At 39.5% G+C, this 10,806-nt stretch overlaps 1 protein-coding gene across 2 annotated transcripts; it reads left to right on the top strand.

Moving 5' to 3' along the window:
• The first annotated feature begins 48 nt into the window (after positions 1 to 48).
• On the top strand, positions 49 to 10,806 carry TRIM59 (tripartite motif containing 59). Of its 2 annotated transcripts, XM_054983081.1 has the most exons (3): positions 49 to 78; positions 1,459 to 1,535; positions 7,711 to 10,806. In XM_054983081.1, the coding sequence occupies exon 3, from the start codon at positions 7,714 to 7,716 to the stop codon at positions 8,929 to 8,931; it is 1,218 nt and encodes a 405-aa protein (XP_054839056.1). In that variant the 5' UTR covers positions 49 to 78; positions 1,459 to 1,535; positions 7,711 to 7,713; the 3' UTR covers positions 8,932 to 10,806. The 2 variants fall into 2 exon arrangements, with proteins under 2 accessions (XP_054839056.1, XP_054839058.1); XM_054983083.1 differs by lacking the exon at positions 1,459 to 1,535 and having other exon boundaries at positions 52 to 78.

Here is a 10,806-nt window from a genome sequence, read left to right on the forward strand (position 1 = left end):
AAGAAGCTCGCCGCCGGAGCTGAGGGGTTGAGGGGGGGGGGAGGAGTTGGTGTTGCCTCAACGCGACGGTTGTCTGAGGTGAGCCAGGAATGGGAGAGGCGGGTGCCTTGGAGGGATGGGGTCAAGGGGGGCGGTGAGAGGTGAGAGGCTGTGGGGAAGGGACTTGTTGCCTCGTTTTAATGTGTACCCTAGCCCTTGTGACAGGTTGTTCGGTGTTATGTTTCATTCTTACCCTTCCACCCCCACCCCCACCCCCCCAATATGTACCCCTTTCCTAGTGAGTATTGTGGTTCATTATCTTTCACCTGATTATGTAACATCAGTCCGATTGATCACTCGGGGAGCAACTGACCAGAGAAATTATTTAAGGAAAATTTATTATATTCCACCTTTCCGCCCTCACAAGGGCCACCATCAAGGAAAAGCGGCTAACGATTTTTAAACATATAATAAAATCATATTTTAAAAACACCCCAAAAGAACAACAAAGGATTATTAAAACAACTAAAACCAGAATTGTGCTAGGGGCCATTCATACTAATGCTTGTCCTTCACAGGTTTAATCAGACCCCTTCGTTTTGAGGTGGAAACCCAATTCAGCATAAGTGGGTCACATAGGTAGCTCTTACTTGTTTTCTTTATAGCCTGCTTTTCTCTAAGAGACGGCAACGAGTGGTGTTGATTACTGTTAAAAAGGCTTCTTTAAGGTTGCTTGAAAATTTTAAAATAGTTAAAACTAGCCTCATCTAGAATTTGGTTTTGTATTTCCTCTTGTGCATCTGGTAATGTTTCTTGATATTTATAAGCAGTTCTACTGGACTGAACATTTGCCATATGCCAGTTCATTAAAATACAATCTAAGTTTGTTTTGTTAACTTAAGCCTTGGCATGCATTACTTCAGCTTATAGTTGCAGCACTTCGTGAAATGGAAGAGGATGAGTACTTGAGAAGAAGGCTTATTCTTTGTACAAAGGGTACAGGAATTGTGACTATGGGCACAATCCCCAGGGGAACATAGACAGTAAAATACTCCTTCACAGGCATCTTCTAAACATTTAGTTCTAGGATACTTTCTAACAAACATCCATGAGCCAAAATCGTGTTTTTAAGTTTCACTGAAATTGGAATTCATAATAATGAACAAATGATACCCCCTCCCCCATTCTACCTGCAGAGGGAGATAACTAGTTAACAGTAAGGCAGAAGAAGAAGGAATCAGTTTTTCTTCTACATAATTACTTCCATCAACTGAGTGGCAAATTGATGAAAGTTTAGAAGCAAACCTTTCTTGTAATACCAACTTCTTTCACCCAAGCTGGATCAGCCTGTTTGTGAATAAATAAGGGTTCTCAAAACCTATAGATAAGAAAATGAGCCCTACTTCTCATGGCTTCTGCTTTAAATACCTTATCTCAGAAAATTGAGATTCATGTCTAATTCTTCGTCTTTTTTTCCAGATAAATAGAGATCCTTTATTTGTGTAAGATACTTGATCCTTTAGCTGATCCTTTACAAATTCACTGTCTTTTCAGTGGTGAGTGTCCAAAGTCTTGTTACTTGTTTTATTACATGTCTTCTCAATTATTTAAAGTAGATTTTTCATCAGGGCTCAGCTACCATTTGTGTTTTGTTTTTAATGTACGTTTTGTTGCTTGTGTAGTTGTGCATCTTGAAAATCTAGATGCTGTATTATAATAGCAATTTTTGGGCATAATTACCAAAGCATCGTGTCTCCTCAGAAGTTAGAAATTACAAATATATTGTATTGTCGAAGGCTTTCACAGCCGGAAAACGATGGTTGTTGTGGGTTTTCCGGGCTGTATTGCCGTGGTCTTGGCATTGTAGGTTATGCTTTTTCATAAGCTTTCTCAATGAGCCGCACTTTCTCAATGAGGAAATTAATCATCTAAACCACGCACTTCAGGCAAATGGCTACTCCAGAAATGAAATCCGAAGAGCAATCAAACCCAGGATGAATCAAACAACCAAGGAAAAACAAGTCTCCTACAGGAAAAGTGTTTTTGCCATATATCAAAGGAATTACTGATCAGATGGGAAAGCTTATGAAAAAGCATAACCTTCAAGCAGTATTCAGACCCACCCGAAAAATACAACAGATGCTACGATCAGCAAAAGACAGTAGAGACCCCCTCACCTCTGCAGGAGTATACCGTATACCCTGCAGCTGTGGACAAGTTTACATCGGGACCACAAAGCGTAGCATCCAGACAAGAATAAAAAAACATGAAAGACACTGCAGACTTGGACAACCTGAAAAATCAGCAGTGGCTGAACATAGCCTAACTCAAACAGGGCACAGTATCTTATTCCAGGACAACAAAATACTGGACAACACTTCCAACTACTTTGTCAGACTGCACTGGGAAGCCATTGAAATTCACAAGCATAAGCAAAACTTCAACAGGAAAGAAAAAACCTTAAGAATGAACAGAGCATGGTTTCCAGTTCTGAAAAACACCAGGCTAACAAAACACTCTACACCCGACAATAGCCCTGCAGAGAAGATTAGCACATCAAGCACCAATCCATATGCAAAAGAACCTCCTCAGGATACAGTGAAGCCTCCCGCCATTAGCATTCCACACCCTGGGAAACTCTTACAGGATGACTCAGCTCAACCCCACCCCTCCTGAGTAGATATAAATGACCTGCCAACACCTTTTCCACACTGTGACACTGAGAGATCTGTCTTTTGGTGCTACACCTCTGAAGATGCCAGCCACAGCTGCTGGCGAAACGTCAGGAACTACAATGCCAAGACCACGGCAATACAGCCCGGAAAACCCACAACAACCATACAAATATATTGTTGTAAACAGTATATTACAAACAATATACATTGTAAACCTTCATGAGAGCTTTGACAGAAAAGTGGTACATAGTGAATTTGATAAACAAGTAACTGTCTTGCTTCAAGAAATTAAATGTGGTGCTAAAAGAAACTCTTTAAGTATACAATATTTTGAAAGTGTCAGACTCTAGAACTATAAAGCATATGGTTGAATCTGAAGATAATTTTCCACCAATGGAAATGGGGATAGTTTTTATTGATCTGCTCTCCATCTTTGGAGTCCTATTTTGTTCTTTAAAATTTTCTGTCCTCCATAGGCTACAGCAGCCAGGTAGAGGTGAGTGTTTTGTTGGCAGAAGTAGCTTTGGATTCAATTTATACATTGTAATGCTGTTGTTGTGGCAAATATCACACATTTGAAAATGCAGCTTTTCTTTGGGGGATGCAGATTGAATCAAGATTTTATTATATGTAGAAAAGTAGAGATAGTGTTTTTTTTTTAATACTGGTTTTTTTATACTTTCTGGAATGGGCTTAGTTAACTGAAAAAATTAGTTACCATGCATTCTATTCATACATCTTGGCTGCAGCATTCTGTACCAATTTATTGTTATTGTTATTTATAGTCTACCTTCTTCACTGAGATCCAAGGCGGATTACATATTGCAAGTGAATACAATATAATCAGTAACTAGGACACTCAGAGCAAAAATACACTATGATCAGCATTTGGGATTTTCTGTGACAAACAGAATACGATAGGGTATGGTAGCTGAAATTTTAGAAGTAGCATAAATCCAAAGCTGCTGTGGCACAGTGGTTAAATGGTTTGGCTGTGAATCAGCACTCTACTGGTTCAAATCCCACTACTGCCATGAGCTCAGTTAGGTTGCCTTGGGTAAGTCACTCCTCTCAGCTCCAGCTCCCCAGCTGTATTGTGGGGATGATAATAACACTAACTTGTTCACTGCTCTGGGTGAGGCACTAATTTGTCTAGAAGAGCAGTATATATGCGCAGTTGTTATTGTTGTTATTGATGTTATTATTAAAACACTTATATGAAACCTTGCCAAATTAAAGCATAAGTGATTAACGTGACATCTTTGGCAACATCAAATTACCTAGTAAGAGAGTGTCTACATCAGCAGATAGTACCCAGTGTGTGATAGTGTACAGTCCCTGTCCCTTACAAAGTATCTCTGAGCTGTTTCTTATGACACAGCCCTAAAATCTGGGTAGAAAGCCCTCCTGAATAATTCAGACTTGCATAGTTTGTGGAAAGCCAGGAGAGTGGGAGCTTTTCTGATCTCCTCAGGCAAGCCATTACACAAGGTTGGGGCTACCACAGAGAAAGTGCATATACAGGCAGTTGTTGATTGAGCCTAGCTGTGTGGGGTGATGTCTGCAGATGGCCCTGTTCAGATGAGTGAAGCTGCTCTGGCAGAACATAAGGAGAGAAGCAGTTCTGCAGATATGAGAGGACTAGGCCATGAAGGGTTTTGAATATAATAGTCGTGACATTGAATTGAGCCCTGTAACTGACGGGAAGCCAAAGAGTTAATTACAGAATGGGAGTGATATGCATGCAGTGCCTAGCTCCTGAAAGTAAACAAGCTGCAGCATTTTGCACCAGCTGGAGTCTCTGAATTGACTTTGAGGGGAGACCTATGCAGAGCTACATACAGTAGTCTAGTCTTGATGTTACTGTGGCTTGAATCCAGGTGGTCAGATTAGCTGTTCAGGGTAGGGGGGCATTGGCCAGGCTAGTCTAAGTTGGGAGAAGGCCTTTTTTGTCACTGCATTTACTTGCTTCTCTAGCAGCAGTGTTGGATCCAATATAACCCCTAGGCTTTTCACTGAGTCAGCTAATTGAAGTTTTATCAGGTTATTTCACTAAAATGTACTACCTTATCATTTTCACATCCCTTATTTCTGAAGCCAGCATCTCTGATTCAGCATCTCTGAATCTTAAAAGAATGATAAATCTTCAACATGTGTGATGGGATTTTTTTCTTAATGGGTTATGGAATTAGCAATGGGTTTATTTCCATCCTGGAAATTGGCTTATTTTCTGTTAATCCCTTTTCTAGCAGGGTATTCTTTTGTTTGCCTATTCATTTTTAATTGGAGCTATAATTATCTTAATCCTTTCCCCTTTATTAATTCTGCTGAGCCAGGAAATTGGAACACTGGGTGGAATCTAGTGGAAGAGTTCACAGAAGTTGGTGGAATTCCTGTTTTCCCACCTTCCATAAGCAGCCTCAAACTGAGAATTGGGAAACAAGCAAAATGCACAACAGGATGGGGCACTGCAGTGATAAGTGGGAATTGGGTTATTTGCTGTTGCTTCAGCAGAAACGCAAGAAAAGCAATTTTACCTCATTGCCCCTCGTTTCTGTAGCACCTGAAGTGGATTTTGCTTGGGAGTTCCCCAGTCCTCAGAGGAATTTCTAGACAAATGGCAGGGTGCTTTGGGAAAGCAGGAAAAGTTCGAAGCACCAGACAAGTAGTTGAAAAGTTGCAGATGTGCAGATTTGAAACTTGACATGGCGTTAAGTGGAGCCATTTACATGTATGAATGTTTTTAGAAGTAAGACACACCAAACAAGATTGGCTTGAGGGGTGGTTTCATATAACCAAGGAGTATATATTTTTTTCATTCCTGCCAAGTGAATGAACCCTTGGGTTTCTTAACACTGCTGCCAAGGAATCTCTGTGCTACTGGTGGAACTAAGAGCAATGTTAATGGTTGTGCAGTAGAAAAGAGTAAGTCCAGTAGCACCTATAAGACTAACAAAATTTGTGGTGAGGTATGAGCTCTTGTGAGCCACAGCTCACTTCTTCAAATACAGCTAGAATGTCAATGGTTGTGCAAAAGATAAGAAAAACAGTGAGTTAGAGCCAATGTATCTGTTGATGTGTGGAAGGCTCTTCCACTTACGCAAGGAGTTCTGCTTTTTCTGTGGATTTCCCTCTCAAGCTGCAGCCCCTGTGTTGCATTCCATATTGTTTCTGAGAGTCCACCAATCTTCATGAATGACTTTTCTAATGATGAAGGGGGCGTTAAAGTTTCATTCCACAGAGGCAAGCTTTTCTTATGGTTCACTGGATCAGTCACTGGAAACTCAGGAACCAAACCCATACAAGTGTTGAGTTGTTTGTCTGAAGACACAACATGGAGTTTCCTCTTAGGCAAGTAATTCTGCTGTATCTCAATCAGAATTGAGTGAATGAGGCAGTCATTTCCAGTACAGAAGAGACTGATTTTTTGTGGGCATCTTTGTACTTTGGACCAGAGCCTGTAATTATTTAACATCTTAGGGCATACTTGTCAGGCTATGGATGACAGGGTATGGTAGACACATCCCTGGAGCATTGCAGCAAGACACAGGTTCTTGGTTAAATGGCTTTTACTCAGAAATCAGATCATTTCCATATATATGTCCATAGAACTACTCAGAAGCAAGGTAAGCATCTAAGCAGCAAGAGTAAAAGTTGACAGGAATGACATCATGTGAGAGAGACTTCTCTTTTAACATTCAAGTCTGCTCCTTTCCCCCTCCCAATCATAAACAAAATTTTAGTGCTCTTCTTGTGTGAGAACGTTCCACATATTTGTAATACCAAGTTGAGTCACTAGAAAACAAAACAGCAAAGTCTGAGAGGGAGTAGCATACAAGGTCAGAAACACTGGAAGCTGTTGCAGTTCGTTAGATAAACACCTGTGAAAGAAATCGTTATGGCATTGGTAAAATGACTTCAAGTTACAGCAGGATACATTGGTTCAGAACAAAAAGATCATTAAAATTGGCATGGATGGGGCTCAGACATGACAATACTAGCAGTTATTGTTTTTATATTATTGTTGTTATTATTTCACAGATTATCTTTGGGAATGGGTATGCAAAGCAAAAATAAAAGTAAAACGTACTCGTTTGATCTCTCTGCATCACATTAGGGTTTGCACCTTGTGCTTGCTTCAGTTTGGAGACTTTTAGAACTAGCTTTTAGGTGCAGAAAAATCCTACCCTTCAGAGGCATAACACCACCAACTGTACATGCTCAAGATGAAGGAATCATGACTTCCTGCTCAGCAGCATTTTGTGAACACTCCTCTGTGAGCTGGTTTTCCTCTGTATCTTGCATTCACACCAACACAGTTCATTGTCTGTTTCTTCTTCTCTTGAATGCTGGCAGCAGAATCTGCTCAGTATTAGTGCTCCCCTTTTGCCTTTTTGCTGTTAAGACCACACTTGGGGGCGGGGGGGGGGAGCCATCCACAGGGTAGTAATGGTGCCACTCAATTTTCCTTTGATGTTCCCTGGGATGAGGTTTGGCAGGTCACTGTGACAGCTGGCTAAGTGTCAAATCAAGGATGTTTGGTTCAGCTAAGATCCTGCATATAGCATGACACCCCCCTCCCATAAAATGTCTTCATAATACTCTTAAGACTTTACACTTCAGTCTTAATGGTTAAAATGAGTTTAAATACACTTTTATATGCCCCATTACTATTACTAATAATTTATTTGTTTAGTTTTTGCTTTAAAAATCATACCAGAGCATATGTAGACATACCATGTTACTAAATGACAACAACATTTAATTTATATACTGCCCTTCAGGACAACTTAATGCCCATTCAGAGTGGTTTACAAAGTGTTGTTATTACCCTCATTACAATCACTTTGTGAGGTGGGTGGGGCTGAGAGAGCTCTGAGAGAGTTGTGACTGACCCAAGGTCACCCAGCTGGCTTTAAGGAGCAGGGAACCAAACCTGGTTCTCCTGATTTGAGTCCTGCTGCTCTTAAACATTATACCAAACTGGCTCTCTGATTTTCTTTAAATGATTTACGATAATACCTCTCTATAAATGAACCATTTTTTTTCTCCTTAGGAAATGCACCATTTTGAAGAGGAACTCACTTGTTCCATTTGTTATAGTATATATGAAGATCCCCGTGTATTGCCCTGTTCACATACATTTTGTAGAAACTGTTTGGAAAGTGTTATTCAATTATCAAGCAACTTTTCCATATGGAGACCTTTACGACTTCCGCTGAAGTGTCCCAACTGTAGAAGCATTGTTGAAATCCCTCCGTCTGGTACAGACTCGTTACCTATAAACTTCGCACTAAAGGCTATCATCGAAAAGTACCAGCAAGAAGATTGTCCAGATGTGGCTACATGTAGTGAACATTATAGGCAGCCGTTAAATGTTTATTGTCTTTTAGACAAAAAATTGGTGTGTGGCCATTGCCTTACAATAGGAAAACATCATGGCCATCCTATAGATGACCTTCAGAGTGCCTACCTGAAAGAAAAGGAAACTCCAAGCAAACTCCTTGAGCAGTTGACTGATAAACATTGGAGTAAAGTATGTTTGCTTATTGAAAACTTAGAGGAGCAGAAAGCCCAATGTGAAATCATTGTTCAGGAGGATAAGAAAACTGTGCTGCAGTATTTTAAGAGACTGAACGATGCGCTAGATCATAAAAAACAAGCTTTGCTTACAGCGTTAGATGGTCTGAACACACAGATTGCTGAAGAATATGAGCCACTCATTGAAAGGATGAAGGGAATACGAGAAGAACAGCTTGAATTAATGTCTCTGAATACATCAGTTCAGGAGGAAGAGTCTCCCCTTCTTTTTCTAGAAAAGATTGAGGATGTTCGTCAGCGTGTCAAAACTTTGAAGGAAAAGCCATTACCAAGTATTAAGCCTGTTGAAATCTATCCTCGAATAGGGCAGGTGTTAAAAGATGTATGGACTAAAACTGAAATTAGTCAAATTAATAAGATTGTCACTCCTCAGATAAAGCTGATTCCAAAAGGAAAAGTGTGTCATGGCTGTGAAAAGGAAAACAGTCAGCATAAAGAATTCTGGCCCTTAAACATTCTAGCACTTATAATAATTTCATTGGTTTTCGCCATTTGTTTCTTTTTTAACACACACTTCTTTTCAGTTGTAAATAATGTTACTTTTTCCTGTGTTCTGGATGCCTTACAAAATGTTTATCAAGGCTCAAGTAATAGGCTACAGGCTGCGGTGGAAGTTGTGTGCCACAGCTGTAACCTGTTTGAATACCTATGTAAAGTAGTTTCTTCTTCCATATGAATATTTCTCATCACAACAGCTGCTTTGTGAAGATCAGGACAAGAAATGGCATGGATTATACTAAAGGTTTTTGCAGATTCTTACAGCCTAAGACTAACGTTATTTTCATAGGAAATAAAGACATAGATTGCATTGGCAGCTAGGTCACAAACTACCCCAGCATTTCTAAACAGATACACCAGCAACAATGGTTTTTGTTGGGGTGAATGTTCTACTAAAAATTAAATTAGTTCCTCAGATTTGCTGTTACAATACATGTACAGGATGCTACCTCTTCCAGAGATGCTTACACAGAGAAATTAGACATGTAAGGGCAGGCCAGGAAGCGAGAAACTTTGCTAATGAGACTCCTGTTGTTTCTAAACTGCATAGTTTTTATAAGTATTACATCTTGCTGAGCAGCATTCCACACATATGGAACTGGAATGGAAATTCTAGCATTTTAGAGTATATAATCTTTTTACTAAATTCCTTAGATTTTCTTTAGTTATTGGTGCTTAATGGAGAAAAAGACCAAAGATTGCAAAATGGAATTTTCAACAAAAAAAACCTTGAACCACTTTTTTAAAAAAGAGTGGACAGTGAATCTTAAAACTTCATTTAGGGATAAGGAATTGTTTAGTTTTAGACTTAGTGACTTCTTTTATAAAAATTAAACCTTAGAAATCTTATCTGATGTATTCTCATGATTGCATTAAGCATATTTGCAGAAGGCTTCTAAGTTTAGTCTTTTCAGAATTTCATCTTGACTGCTTGAGATTGGTAGATTGTTTTGTTTGAATGTTTTCACATGTTCACTGTATATGTTAGTGTAAGTTGTCCAAATCAGATATTGTTGTATGCTGTACTAAACAGACCTACCAATGTACAGACCATGTAGCTTTTCTCACAGACTTCACAATTCTAACCACCTATAATGAATCACTGCCATGGAGCTTAACTGCTGCATGTTAGGGACTGCAGCCTGATCTTTGTAGCAATCATTTAGGTTAGGAACTTTATGGAATTTGAACCTGCCATTTCTAATATATTTGGAAATACAATTTTCCCAGTGCTTGTGTCATAAGAGCCTTCTGTATCTGCCCATTGGGTTCACTGTATCTTGCATTTTTGAGATTGGGGAGTAATAACTAGTAACAAGGGAGATGATTAAGGATATGTCTGTAATCACACTGACAATTCTGACTCTTGGCATGACAGTTCATCTAAAGTTTTTGTTATATGCTTCAGGGAGGAAACTTGTCTTCTTTTGAACTAGTGGACATTGATTATGGTTAGCACTGTACTGGAAGTTGTCATTGCAAAGTAGATGTGCCCTATGTGTGCTGAAATTGGCACTGCTACTGTAGATGCATCTTAATTTACCAGATGCCACTCCCTTAAAATCTCATTCAATGCTAGATCTGATTTGTTTCCATTTTGTACTGGAAGGAACATCTACCAGGTGCCCAGCTGTCAGATAAAATAGCAGAATGGGTTGTGCTAAGTATATCTTTTGCATGAGTTAATTCAGTGTCATATCTTTTTCTAACACCGCTGTCCCATTACTATTAGCCTCCACCCAGCTGATGTGAAATCTAAAGTGGGCCAGATGGTTTGTCACCTATGGTGAAATCTGCTTGGCGGGCAGCTTGCCAAGTAAAATAGCTTCCATAATATTTGGGTTGCAGTTGGCTACCATGCAGTTAATTGTGTGGCTGTGGTCCTTAGTGTAAGCCCTCAGGTGTGGGGGCTCCCTCCTCCTTTCTAGCAGTGCACTTGGCTTCATGGCATAAATTTGAAAAACTTATAACAAGTTGGTTTTATAAGATTTGTTGTTTTTGAAAGCTATTCCAAAATTTTTGAATTTGTAATTTTTAATAAACTTTTAGCTAG

This window comes from Eublepharis macularius, chromosome 6 (assembly GCF_028583425.1).
Source record: "Eublepharis macularius isolate TG4126 chromosome 6, MPM_Emac_v1.0, whole genome shotgun sequence".
Lineage (NCBI taxonomy): Eukaryota > Metazoa > Chordata > Lepidosauria > Squamata > Eublepharidae > Eublepharis > Eublepharis macularius.

What these genes read in the sequence shown, in the direction of transcription:
- TRIM59 (XM_054983081.1), top strand. Translation starts at nt 7,714, where the DNA reads ATGCACCATTTTGAAGAGGAACTCACTTGTTCCATTTGTTATAGTATA.